A 17,418-nucleotide genomic window follows, 5' to 3' on the forward strand; every position below is an offset into this window, starting at 1 on the left:
TTTTTTTTTTTTTTTTTTTTTAACCCTATCTAGGAACGAGAGACAAGTGGCAGATGCACCTACCCAGATGTGACAACAATATTCCATGCATGGGCAAATAGTGGCTTTGTAGAGATACAAGATACTCTCAGGTGGGAGTTACCTTCTAGCAAGGTAGAGAGATCCCACTTTCTTTGCAGCAGCCTTGACAAGCTTTAGGAAAACAGGTGCAGTGGAATTACTCATAGGTTGTAGGCATGAAACGTAATCCAATTAAATAAAATAAACAACCCTCATGTGTTAGTTTATTTTAATCTGAATGATATTTTGGGTGAAGTTGTTGAACAACGGATAAAATAATATTTTTCAAGTATATTTTTTTAAAACGATTATTTTGAATTTTGACAGTTAGATGCACTTCAAAAATAATATCAGAATTTTCTTAAAATACAAAAATACACGCGTTAAATATTGGTAAGTGTGATTGCTATGATAACTACTAACTCAGATAAATTTGGTATTGTAAACTGGATCTCTTTTAGACGACATTATTCGTATTTCGTTATCTTTTACTTTTATTTTTAAAACTCAAATGGCTTGGACTCTGCTCGATTGATTTTTTTTTGTGGATATGAAAATTTGGAATGGTGGGTCATTTACATAACATAAAAGAGGCTAGAATAAACGAAAGAAAAATAATAATTAAAAGAAACAGTTGGGCTTACATAAACTGGTCTTGTGAAAATAAGTCTGTCTTTGATGACATGATACATCAATTACGTTCATTCGGACTACTGTTCTCATCTTAAGAACAAGTAGTTAATAAAACATGTTAAAAACGCTCATTATAAGCTCTATTTCCTATTTGGTTTTATCGAGCTTTTACATCTGGTTGAGATTACTTTATAAATAATGACCCTTCAATATTTATAATATACTTTAATTTTGCCATCTTGGATTATTTTGGTAAACTTAGCTGTAATTCTTATTATATATATATATATATATATATATATATATATATATATATATATATATATATATGCATAGTGCAAAACTTTGTTGAAATTCAAAGATTTACATTTTTTCTTTTTTGTAACTTTTGTTTATTTCATCGTGGATTTCTTCCTTACAGCAGTTTCGTTAATGGGATGGCAATTTTATGATTTTATGCGTTCATAATAATTTCCTGTCCTCACCAACTCGTCAGATGTTGTTTCCATTTTATGTTACCAACAAAAGGTTGACTTTATACATGATAGACCTTGTGTTTGGGGGAAAAGAAATTCCATCTCCACGTTGCTACATGTCAGCCATCTTGGGCGTCATGCTAAAATAAATTTCTGTTTTAAACCATCATATATATATATATATATATATATATATATATATATATATATATATATATATATATATATATATATATATTGTGTGTGTGTGTGTGCATGCGTGTGAATGTTTGTGTGCGTAGATTCTCTATAAAACGAGATTAGAGAATCTACATAAAAACTAACCATCATAATTGGGGGACACTAAATTCTACTTTGGTTGCTTCTTTCTTTTTCTTGTTCCATATCACCATGGTTAGGTTTAATAGCCTCGTTTTCTAGGGGTGTGGTGTGGTGTGGTGTGTGTGTGTGTGTGTATGTGCGCACACGCGCGTGTGTGTGCGTGTGAGTGTGGGCGCACAAAATATTGAATCGCCCATGTACCAGACTAGGTTGTTGAGAAAGTCCGAACGTCTTAGCCAAAGTCATGTAAGTCGAGGAAAGAAAGGCTGATTCTAAGGAGACGAGATTGAAAACATCAATTCTAAAACGAGAAGCAAGATTAAGAGACAACATCCCGAACCATGCTGGGTGTGGGTGTGTCTTGTTTAGGAAAATAATAAATGACGACACACGAGCGGAAACGCCGTTATATGAAAAGCAAAAAGGCGAATCTAATCTACCCGACTGTTAGCACTGACTTTTCCCTTACAATCCTTACCCGGCTTTAAACTGAAGGAATCTGATTACGAAATCGTTAAAGATATACTAAGAAATTTACTTTGAAAACGAGCAAAAAACAGTTACAAATGCGCATAAAAGCAGATTAAAAAAAAACGTATATATATATATATATATATATATATATATATATATATATATATATATATATATATATATATATATGATACTAACACCCCAACGCTCGCACCACAACTACTATTTAAATAAATCTTCACATAATTCCCTGCAAAGCCACACACGCACATTCCTGATGACGCGTAGATAACTAAACGAAAAATAAAAAACCGTGGACACTTCGAAAAAAAAAAAATGCTTGGACCATACATCTATACTTTCGATATATGTACAAAAAAGATAATACGGAAAATTGAAAAAATAAAAAAAAAGGTATTATTAAACAGAAGTTTTCTATTGTTTTTAATAATGTGTGCCTGATTGAAAAAATGCTGCCTAAATATACGCAATATATATATATATATATATATATATATATATATATATATATATATATATATATATACTAGCATGGGTACCCAGCGTTGCATAGGTTGACATGAAGTTCCGTTTGAAACACACCTGTATACTAATCATTTTCATCATAGGCAGCGTGGATACCCCCACAACAAAAATAAAAGAATGGATGAAAACATGTAAATGTAATCGCCCCAAAAACGTGATTTGAACGTAAATGAAATCTTTCGTCATTTTATATTTCTAATGTAATCCCCTCCCCCGCAAAAAAATTGAATTTGTCATATTATGGGGTTCGTTCTGTTTATAAAATTGTTAGGTGAAAGTACAGAATGGTCTCATAAAAATTAATTAAATTTATCGTTATTTTATATTTCAAGTGTAATTCCTCCCACCACAAAAAAAATGTATTTGTTATGTTTGTCTCCCCCCCCCTCCTCAATCGCCAAACTTGAAAAAATGCAAAAGATAACATGTCTGGTTGATTGTAGCCAAAAAGTGGGTGCTCATTTTACGTTAAATTTATATAGAAAAGTAATCAACCACCCTAAAATGTTAACTTTCTTTTTTTTTTCAAAATTTCTTCTTTCATATTATTTATAAAGACTGTTTAAACGTATTAGGCCCCCCAAAGTAGGTCTTAATTTTTTTAGAGGTTAAACGATGCTGGGTCACGTCGTAAAAAATCACCATTTTAATCTAAGATATTAAATAAATTATAAAGAAAATCTGTTTCGCAGGCAATTAAACACACTTGCTGTGGCATAATTATTATAATAAACCCTGGGCAATACCGATTAAATTGTATAAACAACAAAAAAAGGAACAGTAATGTATGGGGTGATGGATTTTGCTCACATGGAAAATTGGCCCTGTGTCTGACTAACTCTGTCCTCATCGGGATGCAAGTATATGAGGACATTAGTTTTAATTATTTTTCTCTAACAAATAAAAAAGGTTACTTAAAAATGAAGAATACGCGAAAAAAATTCATCCGAATTAAGAATAAAAATAATAATTCAGCCTAGAAGAATATTTCGAAATGAAAACAAATCTATTACAGAAAATATTTAATAACGTGCTCCGTTTAAAACACTTTTTCAATTAAACTATCACAGTTATTTCCCCTTTGGTTTTCTGGTTTGAAAATTAAACGATTTCAGATTTCAGATAAAATAAGTTAAATCAAATATAAATTGAAATGAAAATAAACTAAATGATTATTATTATTATTTTTTTTAAATTAGTACAGTTGAAACGAAGCTATTATGTCGAATAAGTAATATCATTGAGCTAATTATTTAAATAGATTTAATTTAATGTGATATGCTAATGATCGTAACTCAATCAATGTAGATGTTGTTTGAAGAATGCTATATATAGAAATTATGTATAAAATTTAATATTTCCTTTGACAGAAATATCCTGTCATGGGCGTTAATATTTCTTGACCAGGAGAGGTGTACACACATAAGGCCATTATATTTCTTTGATCATTGTACACACAGACAAACACACACACGAACGCTACTACTTTATATATATTTACTTTTTATTTGTTTTATATAAACATTAATATGTATCTACACACACATATATAAGCATTAACATGTCTCTACACAGTCATGAGCATGTTTCGGCCAGCCAGTTACAAGTAGCTAAAGATCTCTTCAAACGTTATTGCTTATACAAAGCAAGTTACAAGTAACAAATAACTAGAGACCTGTTTTAAGAGTCTAAACGGACTAAACTTTTGTATAAGCAATGTCGCCTGAAGAGATATCTAGTTACTTATGTCGTCTGAAGAGATATATAGTTACTTGTAACTGGCTGACTGAAACATGATCATGAATGCGTAGGGACATATTAATGATATATTAGAGACATATTAATCTTTATAAAACAAATAAAAAATATATCTTGCCCTACTTCGGTATTGAGCACTCTTGTTTTAACCTTGTTAAAACTTCATTGGTTGCTTTGCTTCTGGAAAATATTAACCTGGAATTATATATATATATATATATATATATATATATATATATATATATATATATATATATATATACCTTTTAATTATCGAAAAAAAATTATATATATATATATGTATGCACTTTCAAATTTATGCTAAACAGTGATTTTTTTTACTAATGTTTAGCGCCTGATGAAAAGTGCTCATCTTTGAAACTCCGTGGATTGAGAATTTTTTTTATTATATTATTTGAATTTTTGATGTATTTTTTAAATTCTTATTTTTCATCATCACTTTTAACTATATGTTTAATTTCTTTATCTAGTATATTGATCTTTTTATTATTTTGATAGGTTGAAAATAACACACACACACACACACACACACACACACACACACACATATATATATATATATATATATATATATATATATATATATATATTAATATTACCGATGGTCCAGTGGAGGTACTTAGGTATCTCTAGTGTGCGTGCCTGTGTATGCAATACCAGACAGTGAAAATTCGCAAGATATTGTCTATACCGGCGGTTTCAGAACACATATAGGAAATCCGGTCCATTGAGCGAGGAATTGCGCACTTCTCCATCATTAGTGAAATCAGACTAACTGAGATGATGGACAAATGTATGTCATTCTTAGCTCAGTGGACCGGATTTCCCCATACTCCCTTGAAATGCTGGTATCAATCGATGTCTAATTGAATTTTCACAGTAGAAAATCGCACACACACACACACACACACACACACACACACACACACACACACACACACACACACACACACACACATTTATTCTTTTCCTTTTAAATGGTTTCACTAGGAACCATGAATCGCCACCCACTCTCACAGTTATACACTTTATGCACTTCCGATTTTTATAAAGTTCGAAAACATAACAGAATAAAAGAAAAAAAATATAGGGGACTTCAATCGACAAAATTAACACTTTTCTGTGCTCTTTTATGCAACAGGGTCGCCTCCGGGCATTTAAGATGTATATATATATATATATATATATAAAAAAAACAAAAACAAACAAACATCATATTACTTGACATCTGGCCTCATAACTTAGAGCCATGATTTACTTTCAAAGTTTGAAGTTAATAAACAAAAGTCAGCCATTATTAACAGGATAAAAACATAATTGCAATCGTGAAACTTCGAAATTAATCTTTAAAAGTAAATAAAAAGAAAAGAAAAGAAGAAAGAAAAGAAAATGGCTAATTGTATGCTTTTAAAACAAAAACAAAACATTCAATAGTTAACAAAAAACAAACAAACAAACAAACAAAAAACACTCTCAATCAGAATACGTTCGCATTAGGATAACAGATTTTGGACAAACGAAGTGGTTGATATTCTGTAATTTTGTTTTTATTTTTGGTCCCCCGACAAAAGGAGAGTGCACCTGTAAATTCACCCTTGTCCGTTCGTCTGTCCGCACTTTTTTCAATAACTACGTCTTGGAAATTTTTGAAAATTTGCACAAACATTAAACATGATATGAGTAAAAAAGTAACAGAACGGATTTTCCGGGAAAACTCCAGTTGTCCCCCCCCTAGGGATGCCATTCGGGTTAAAATGGCTAAAATGGCTTCGATAAATACCGATAATCCAAATAATCTGATGAAAGAAAGAGCAGGCGATTTTGAACAAAGTTAACACCTTACACAGCCTAACATGACATTTTCACAGTGCATTTAAGGAAGTTTTATCACTACACAAGCCGAAAGGCCCGACATATAAAATCAACCTTAGGTTCTTTGATATGACAGGGCCGCCTTCGAAATGAATGTTTCTGTTTAGAGCACAATTGAAGCATGATACTTGACTTTTGTATTTTAAACTTTAATTTAAACCAATATAAATAAAAAAATAAGTTTATAAAATGAACAGTATGTTCTCTACAGTGCAATGTTTACTACAATGTATTGTGGACAAAGTCACCGCGAGGAGGCATATGAAACTTCCTCCCTGTGCATCGCGCTGAGTCCCCAACCAGAGCAGTCAATCAATAGATTTGATTAAAAAAATCGGGGATTTTTCACGGATTTTGATGACAATAAAAATATCAGTGTGTGTGCGCGCTTATGACTGTGTAGCAACATATTACGGCTTATGTAAAAACAAATAAAGACTGTGTGTGTGTGTGTGTGTGTGCATATATATATATATATATATATATATATATATATATATATATATATATATATAAAAGTGAAAGTGTCTGTGTATCTGTGTACATTTCCCTACACAATAACTCTGTCAATTTTTAGTCTACAGACTCGAAATTTGATATACAGGGTACTGAGATTTAGGGAAATCAATGGGATCGAAAATTTGGCTAAAAACATTAATATCTTCCCCTTTAACTAGGCACTTTTCTACAGGGGGGGGGAGGGTCACTTTTTTCGCCGATATTTTTTACAGTTATCCTCTCCTTTAGATTGTCTAGCCTTACTTTTAAAAAATGTCGCTTCCGGTTTGGCGGTGGTCGTAACAGCAAAAACGTTAGATTTTACCCCGTTCTTTTCCTCCTTTGCGGTACGGGTTCGAGCCTGCCTTCCTACTACCACTTTTTTTTTTTTGCTCAACATACACATCCAAACACCCGGGCAACGCCGGGCTGAAATGCTAGTATATATATATATATATATATATATATATATATATATATATATATATATATATATATATCAATTAACTTTCATTCCGTGCACGTGCATTAATCATGTAGCTATATATGTAACTTACCTGAACAGCGTTGGGAATGTGCATTTTGAATGGTACCCCTGGTGCCCGGCATCCCCGGGGTATTCCTCGCGGTTCCCACATATAACACCCGTTTTTCCAGGGTGGGTACTGTTTCGGGTAGGGTCTCAACTCCGCGTCCATTTCCGCTACGAACAGCAGGTAATTGAATACGCCAACCATGTTAGGGCCGGCTTCCGTTAGCGGCAAGGCGTAGATCTGAAACTTGTAGTAGCCGACCTGCGGTGCGGTGATCGTATAACACATTCTACCCTGGAGATTGTTGACCATTACACATTCGGGCAAGTCCTTGCCGCCCGATCCGCACAGCAAGAGCTTCGTCGTGAATCGGGTCGGCTGGTTGTAGCCGATGTGTATTTCAACTTCGTTGGTGGCGAGTTTCAGCGCTGGCTCCGGATGTGTGATGGTGGATAATCCGAACTCGTCGAATTTGGCTTGTTTACCCAGGTAGCCATCACTGATCTTGGGTGGTTGGAGAGGCCCCGACATTTTGAAAGAAATTCTAGAATCAGAGACAAAAAAGAAAAAAAAAATCAAATTTATCGATATTGAACGAATGGCAACATTAATTAAGGGGTTGTTTTACAATGCACAGAGGTACGAAAAAGTGGTCAAAATTAAAAAAAAAATACTGCAAACAGTATATATGTCACGGTAACATATATTCAATGCGTTTCTAACAATATTTTATGTATTTTTTTTAGTTTTAATTCATTTTCCAAACTTCACGTATTTAAGGGCCAGCTCACTGCCATTTTTCTGGTCCGCACATATCGATGGACACTGTATGATTTTTGAGTTGATTAAACGTTTTAGTGAGTAAAACCATTAACAACTTTTCCAGATAGGTAGAAGAGTAACTTATCTTGCCTTTGAGAATATTTATTTGTTATATTATTTTAATTTTTGATAACTTTTTTGTACCTCTGTTAATTGTAAAACAAAACCCTTAATTTACGTTATCTTCAATGTTATTTTATACGGAATATTTACGGTATTTTTTTTAAAGAGTAGGTTTAGTAAGTAATAATTAACGTCACACACACACACACACTCACACATACACACACACACACACACACACACACACACACATATATATATATATATATATATATATATATATATATATATATATATATATAAATACATGTACGGTTAGTAAAAGAGGACTTCAAAAGAGTGTTTCTATATATATATATATATACAAACACTCTTTTGAAGTTCTCTTTTACTAACCGTACATGTATTTATATATACAGTGATGATCATATTTATTGGCACGGTAAAATAAAAGTTAAATTTTGTCTAATAAATTCTAAAAAAGGGATTAAATTAAAGAAAATAACAAAGTATATTATGTATTTTTAACTGGCCTTTCCGATGCAGCAATCGGATTTTAGAAAAAAATAAATAACAAAGGAACAACAAACATAATTGCAAAAAACCCTTGTTCAAAATTATTGGCACGATTTATTTAATAATCAATTGTATAGCCTTTGGCCTTGATTACCTTCCTCAGTCGCTTTTCATAGTTTACAACCAAGTTGTTGCACTCTTCAGTAGTAATTTTAGCCCACTCTTCCTGACAATAATCCTCCAATTGAATAAGATTCTTAGGCTTCCTTTGCATTACCCTCAATTTTAATGTTCTCCATAAATTTTCAATTGGATTAAGGTCTGGGCTTTGTGATGGCCACTCCAAAACATTAATATGATTGTCCTCAAGCCATTTCTTAATCAGTTTAGCCGAATGCTTTGGGTCATTATCTTGCATGAACCACCAACGACGACCAAGTGAGAGCTCTTTAGCAGAGTCTTTCAGGTTTTCATCCAATATTTTAACATAATCTTCCTTTTTTATGCTACCTGTGACCTTAACAAGTCGCCCTGGTCCAGCGGCAGCAAAGGATCCCCAAAACATCAAACTGCCTCCACCGTGCTTCACTGTGGGTATGGTGTTCTTAGGCAGGAAAGCTTCGCCAGATTTTCTGTAAATATAAGACACTTTATTATGGCCAAATAACTCTATTTTCGTTTCGTCAGTCCATAGAACACGTTTCCAGAATGCAACATCTTTATCAATATGACGTTTTGCAAAGGCTAGCCTTGCTTTCAGGTGCATAGGCTTCAATAAGGGAGTCTTTCTCGGACGACATGCTTTTAAACCAGCTCTCTTCAAAACTCTACCAACTGTATGTCGAGATACATTCACTCCAGATGTGCTCTGTTCATCAACAATCTCCCCAACAGAGATCCTTGGGTTTTGTTTTACTTGTCGAACAATTTTCCGTTCATCTCTTGGGGAAAGAATCCTTTTTCTCCCTCTACCCTCTAAACTCATAACGTGGCCTTGCGATTTGAACTTGTTTATTATGGCTCTAACAGTGGATTTGGGAAGGTTTAGCTTCTTTGAAATCTTATCATAGCCCTCCCCATTGGTATGGCATGCTACAACAAGCTTCCTGACGTCTTCGCTGTGTTCCTTAGTTTTAACCATGGCGATTGAAAATTATAATTTAGTCACTTATAATAGTTTAAATAAATCGCTATCTAAAAATTATCTGAAAAAAATTATTCACTGAATTAGCGTTAAACAAGCATAATATGGCTATAAAAAAGTTCAGAAAGCACGTAAACCGGAAATTGATTGATATTATACTGATACTAAAAGAAAAACAAAGCCGTGCCAATAATTTTGAACAAGGTTTTTTTGCAATTATGTTTGTTGTTCCTTTGTTATTTATTTTTTCTAAAATCCGATTGCTGCATCGGAAAGGCCAGTTAAAAATACATAATATACTTTGTTATTTTCTTTAATTTAATCCCTTTTTTAGAATTTATTAGACAAAATTTAACTTTTATTTTACCGTGCCAATAAATATGATCATCACTGTATATATATATATATATATATATATATATATATATATATATATATATATATATATATATATATATATATATATATATATATATATATGTGTGTGTGTGTGTGTGTGTGTGTGTGTGTGTGACATTAATTATTACTTACTAAACCCACTCTTAAAGAAATACCTTAAATATTCCGTATAAAATAACATTGAAAATAACGTAAATGAAAATAACGTGTATATATATATATATATATATATATATATATATATATATATATATATATATATATATATATATATATTTATTTACGCGCATAAAAGTATACCTATGAACACGCGTGTTTCTGGTTTTTACCGTCGTCAGCATAGGAAGCCAGAAACACGCGTGTCCATAGGTATACTTTTATGTTTTTATATATATATATATATATATATATATATATATATATATATATATATATATATATATATATATATATATATATATATAATCAACGGTGGAACTTATTTTACAAAACTGGACCTTACAGATGCATATCTACAAATGAAAGTAGATGAAGATTCCAAAAATCTTCTCGCTATTAACATCCACAATGGATTATTTCGACCTAACCGCCTTCCCTTTGGGATCAAGTCAGCGCCATCAATATTCCAACAAACTATGGATACAATGTTCAGATGATTGCCAGAAGTTTCCGCCTAAATTTATGATATTATCGTTACATGCACATCCCAAGAGGAACTTCTGCATCGTCTTGCTTCCGTGTTGGATCGAATTCAATAATATGGATTTCACTTAAGACCAAACAAATGCTAAGTCTTCCAGACTTTTGTGAAATACCTTGGATTCATATTTGACAAAAATGGTCGAAAACCAGATCCGGTCAATAGTCAAGCAATGAAGCATATGACAGCTTCAAAGGATGTTGCAACGGTGCCTTGTTTGTCATTATGGTTCCTTCTTATCCGAACTGCACAACTGTCTGTATACTTTGAATAATCTTTTACAAAAAGATACCAAATGGAATTGATCAAGTACATTTGAAAAGTGTCGGCAAGTGACAGCATCTTAAAAATGAAAAATTTAGAAGAAACAGATAATCTGTTTTAGAAGACGCTTCTAAGATGCGAAAGAAGAATTTTTCCTTTGTTTTTTATCTAATTAATTTTGGATTTAAAAATCCCTCATCAGATGTTAATTCTATATTTTTCATTTAAGATAGTTTTACTTACCGACACTTTTCAACCATCTATTTGACAACTGCGCTCCTTTCCGGCTTAATAAGTAAGTAAGTAAGTAAGTAAGTAAGTAAGTAAGTAAATAAATAAATAAATAAATAAATAAATAAAAAGAAAACTAAAGAGTTCTACGCAAAATACTAGCAAGCGCAACCTTGATAACACAACATAATGGGTAATCTCCAAAAATACCGTTAGGGCTTACAACATGGCCGCCAGAAGAGTCACGTGATCCGGTTGATCCAAAACATGAATCGCCGTATTACGAAACCGGAAAACGCAAATTTAAAGCAAACTTTGACAAACAAGTATAATAATTAAGTGAAAAAACAGTTTTTCAATATCATAATAATAAATAATTTATTTAGAACGGTCATTTAATTTTTTGTTGAGAAACAATCACAGTTTGTTTGTTTTTAAAAACAATGTTTACAAAATGTCTACGAACGTGCGTAGACATTTTGTAAACATTGTTTTTAAAAAATAAAAAATAATACTTCTATTATGTTTTAAACGACTGTAATAGTTTATTTTGGAAGTATATTTCATAAAAAAAATTGACAACCCACTTTAAAAACAGAAATTACGAGTTTTATATATTTTATTCGCAGTTTTTTGTTGGGGGTGTCAAAAATTCCGCCTAAAATTCTGATACATGGTTCAATTGTGCTCTGAACAGAAACATTCATTTCAAATACGACACTGTCTTATTAAAGAACCTACTGTTGATTTTGTATGGCAGACCTTTCTGCTTCTGCGGTAATAAAACTTTTTAAATGCACTAGTGATGTTAGGTTGTATAAAAGTGTTAACTGTAGTCAAAATCGGACTTTTCGATTTTCGATACTTATCAGACGCATTCCGATACAAAACCTACTTAAGAGCACTTTCAGTCACATCAAGTACTTTCATGTAAAATTAAAAAAAAAGGCCCCGCTGTTTCTGAGTCCATAGGGGATTCTCTCTCTCTCTCTTTCTCTCTCACATACACGACATACACAACACACACACACGACATACACAACACACACAACACACAACACACAAAATACACACAACAAAATATACACAACAACATACACACAGCACACAACACAACATAACACAACGCACAACACACAACGCAACACAACACACAACACACACACACACAAAGTTCCTTTTTATATAACAGCAGATTAGACAGGTTGATGTATCTGTATGTATAGAATTCGCATCTAAACTAATCAATCAATTATTATAAAATTTGGAACACAGCTGATATGCGTAAGGAGTAGTAATATGGGCTATATTTAGTTTAATTTAGTTACATGCAAAGGGAATAATATAAACGCGTGGAAACCCTTCACGCAACTTCAAATACTTCCGATTTTTCTGATATTTTAACAATATATTAGGGTTCTTGTCCCGAGTCCCCTACATTAAAAAAAAAAAAAAAAATCTATATGATGTACGTACCCGTGAGGAAATGAAAATATCATATTCCAAAAATTACATAAATGTGTCGCGGTATCGGTTTACCGCTCCTTTTGTTTACGCTAGAACGTTACAAATTCAAACCAACCCCCTTTCAAAAAAAAAAAAAAAAAAAAAAAAACATGTGTGTATTTATTTTCCTCCCACCGCGAGAAATGTGGAACTAGGGTCAGAAAGTGGAATTGAAAATTCGTATCCGCAAAAAATACTTGTGGAGCCTCGTCGGTATTTCATTGTAGGACCGCCCCAGGCGATTAGCAATAAACTAACTCCTGCTCAATGAAACAAAGCAAAGGGTGGACCTTCTGGAACTGCACAAGACCAGCTTCCTATTGCAATCAACATGGAGTCATTACAAGAATGGTCAAATCTCTTGATTTTGGTACCTAGATAAAAATTCCAACGGTGCAAGCCACGCCCCTAAAACCTTGATCCTTAAACCACTTTCCTGGGACCTAGTCAAATACCAGCACCTAAATGTTGAACAAAACTATGTAAATACCATCAACCAACAACCCAGATACTTTTGACCCCAGCAAATTCGGTCGTTAATTAATTATAATTAATTAATTGTGACTAAGGCATATGGCGGTAGTAGGCTTTATTGTAAATGAAATCAACGACCCCCCCCCCGAAGTTTATGGCTTTCGGGTTAACTAAATATATAAGATCACAATGTAGTATTTGTTCTAATGCTACACTTAAGTTGTTCTTAGTCAATGGAGGGGAAACCGTTCCATACCAAGGCAATTTTTATTTTTGCCTACTTCTAGAGTGCTTCTTTTTGGGGAGCTAGTTTCTCTCACATTAAAAACGACCTTGTGTCACATTTTTCTTTCGTGGTGAAGCAAATAAATACCAATTGTTCATCGGCTTTTGTCTTCTCTTCTTTACCATTTCTCGTCTTCTGCCCATCTCTATTTTCTTAGTTCTACTGTCGATCGGCACCAACCAATACGCCCCACCCTGCAACAAATTGATCACGTACTTTTATTTCTATAAAGAAAATATTTTTTAACGATTAATGGGAATTCGTAGGCATTGCGACACAAATCTTGCAAGTTTGAATTATTGAGTTATCTCTCTTTATTTATTTATCTATTTTAGATTATTGGACAAGATGTCCACTCATATAATTTGTTTTTTTTTTTTATTTAAAAATAAAACAACTTGATCAATGTATATGATTTTTGGAATATAATATTTCCGTTTCGTCACGGGTAAGTACACTAAACAGATTTTCTTTTTCGGTATTTTTTTACGACCTGCCCCATCGTAGTATAAACACCCCCAACCATCCATGTTAAGAAAGGCTTTCGGAATAACCCCCCAACCCCCTCATGTAAAGAACGGCTTTCGAGGTTGGGGGTGTTTATTCCGAAAGTCGTTTTTAACATGGGAAGGTTAGGGTGCTTATAATACGCTGGGGCACGTCGTAAAAATTTACCCATTTTTTTTTTTTCGGGAGAATTCTGAACACGAATTAGACACCAATCATTATATATATTTTAAAATGTTTCTTTGGAGTATTTGTTTTTTAGGGGACATAATGGGCACAACCTCCCTATTGACAATGAAAATATTTCACATTTGCATTAAATTTGATCCGTAATCATTGGACACGAATTAAGCAGCGATCTGTGCCGATTTGGCAGTAGATAAAACAACAAAATTCCCTTAATTTTAATTTCTTCTTAAGACCCATTAAGGTTAAGCAGTTAAACATTTTCTAGAATCAAAAGCATGTTATGTATTTTGATAAAAATAAATATTCCAGACATAAGGTTTAGTATCATTAATTTTGATCTTCGTAAGGGGCATAAAAGTGGTGCAAAAGTTTTGTTCGGGGAATTAAATTTACCTGTCCTGGGACCGGTTATTATTTAGTATAGTATTCTGGTGTCAGTTGTCTGCTTACCGCTTATTATTATTATTAGACCGAAGAACTTGAAATTCGGAAGGAGCGATCTCGTACGTACGCCGACACACATAATTTATCTTTCTCCTTTTAAAGGGTTCCACTGGGAACCTGAAACTCTACCCCACCCCCATCCTCACATACATACACCATCTTGTTTTTTTTTTCTTTTTGTTACTTCCGATTTTCATAAAGTTCGCAAACATAACAGAAAATGAAAATGAATCTCCCAAGGGACTTAAACCTACAAAATTAACACGTTCCTATGCTCTTTGATGTAACAGGGGCGCCTCCGTGCATTTAAGGGCATGAAAGAAGATGATATTACTTAACATCCGCCCCATAACTTGGAACCATGAAGTTGCTTAATTCTCCCCCACTGTAAGAACTTAGACGCCAGGGTCAGGAAATGGGATTGAGAAGTCAGCGCCCCCGAGAAAGGGCACTCTGACCTGTAAAAAGTGCCTGGGTAGCCCTGTCGGCATTCCTCGGTAAGGGCGCCTCATACGATTAGCAATAAACTAACCTCCTTCTCAAAGAGAGAAGGTAAAGACTGGGAGGATAGACCTCCTAGAACTGTACAGAACCGCAAAATCAACAGGGACCGGATCATTACAGGAATGGTCTAATCTCTGTTGATTTTGTAGGCCTAGGATGATTACTTTCAAAGTCTGAACTTAAAAAATAATAGACACAAGTCAGCCATTTTGTAGCGGCTTAAAAAAAAAAACATTACTATCGTGAAACTTCTAAATTAATCTTTAAGCTTTTAAAACTAACTGGCGGGACCTGTGGAAATTCCACAGGGGACTCATTCATATGTAATATATTGATGTTGGCGTTCTGTAGATGTTCAACATAAATGGAGACGCTCTGATATTATTGTAGCTCTTTTGTTAAAACTGCAAAAGTATTTATCTAAGCTAGCAGGGGCACACGGCGTAGTCCGGTCGTAAAGTACGCTTAAATATGATATTTTAATTCTTGCAGAATTCGCTTATATTATTATAGAGTTAATGTTCTATCGATTTTTATATTTTACTAGACTACCTGTGACCCGTTGGGTCAGTATGTTATATCAGCTATGGGATTAATGTATGAGCGTGACACTTGTGACGTAAAGAAAATAGTTTTTTGTGACATAACAGAAACATTTCTATGAAAGTATATTAAAATAAAAAAGAATATAGATAGATTTCTAGGAGTCGGTCTGTTTATAATTGTTTATTTTTGAAAACAAAACTTACAGCCATTGAATTATCAGTGGTTTGCTATACTTAAAGGTAAATGTGCACTGAACAGATACCATAATACTTTTAAGTTAAATTCAAATTTTGATATATCTTTTAATTCAAACGCGAAAAAAAAAAAAAAAAAAAATACAATTGGGACGCTGAAACCGTACACAATAAAACAATACGTTTTATTATCGCGTTGATTATTTATTTGTAACGCAAATTAAAAAAAACGTATTTTCGGGGTTATTTATTTATGTTGGTAGTGTAGAAGAAAATAATAATTTCTAAATAATAACGTTAATATTTCAGTGCGCAGGTCAAATTCTGCAAAAGTAGCGATTTGTGTTTTTTTGTTTACGCTGTTATGGGTTTATGTTTATGTACGCATGCGCAACCGGAAGTCGTAAACCGGATGTGGGTAACAACACCTGTTACAAGGTCATTTGAGTTTTATAATTAAATAGATAAAGTTCCGATTTCAAAAATATATCCATATGACTTGGATGCATCAGCTTTAATCGAAACCGAAACTAAAACTTATGAAGAATTCTTAGTAAAATTATTTATTACAAGAAATGGAAGTCCATAACCATTAAACGACAGTCACTCGGATGTAAGCATGATACACAAAAGAAATAACAAACACGCTATCTTATTAATACATAGATAATGCTGATAGGCATCAACATTGAAAAAAAAAAGAAAATGAGAGAAAAAGAAAATAAGAAAAAAGAAAATAAGAAAAAAGAAAATAAGGAAAAAAGAAAACAAGAGAAAAAGAAAATAAGAAAAAAGAAAATAAGGAAAAAAGAAAACAAGAGAAAAAGAAAATAAGAAAAAAGAAAATAAGGAAAAAAGAAAACAAGAGAAAAAGAAAATAAGAAAAAAAAGAAAATAAGAAAAAAGAAAATAAGAAAAAAGAAAATAAGAAAAAAGAAAATAAGAAAAAAGAAAATAAGAAAATAAGAAAAAAAGAAAATAAGAAAATAAGAAAAAAAGAAAATAAGAAAATAAGAAAAAAGAAAATAAGAAAAAAGAAAATAAGAAAATAAGAAAAAAAGAAAATAAGAAAATAAGAAAAAAAGAAAATAAGAAAATAAGAAAAAAGAAAATAAGAAAAAAGAAAATAAGAAAATAAGAAAAAAAGAAAATAAGAAAAAAAGAAAATAAGAAAATAAGAAAAAAAGAAAATAAGAAAATAAGAAAAAAGAAAGAGGAAAATGTATGTAAGAAATCGTATGGTTTAAAACAAAACAAAAAAATATTCGTGTTATCATGTCGTATAAAAAGACCTTCTGTTTAGTAAATAAGAATAAACCACGTGTAACACACACACACACACACACACACACACACACACACACACACACACACACACACACACACACACACACACACACACACAACTAAAAAAGAATACCGGGTAAAGGGATTTTC

The 17,418-nt window shown here is 32.5% G+C and overlaps 1 protein-coding gene across 1 annotated transcript in view; it reads right to left on the bottom strand.

Annotated features, from left to right (window-relative positions):
• LOC145242250 (uncharacterized) overlaps positions 1 to 17,418 on the bottom strand; it is an 84,613-nt gene that overhangs the window by 63,351 nt on the left and 3,844 nt on the right. The window contains exon 2 of the mRNA XM_080105261.1: positions 7,217 to 7,736. Within this exon, the coding sequence (XP_079961387.1) occupies positions 7,217 to 7,723 (507 nt within the window). The 5' untranslated portion in view covers positions 7,724 to 7,736. The remainder of the gene's footprint in view (positions 1 to 7,216; positions 7,737 to 17,418) is intronic.

This window comes from Euprymna scolopes, chromosome 21 (genome assembly GCF_053919585.1).
Source record: "Euprymna scolopes isolate OS-2025 chromosome 21, ASM5391958v1, whole genome shotgun sequence".
Classification (NCBI taxonomy): Eukaryota; Metazoa; Mollusca; class Cephalopoda; order Sepiida; family Sepiolidae; genus Euprymna; species Euprymna scolopes.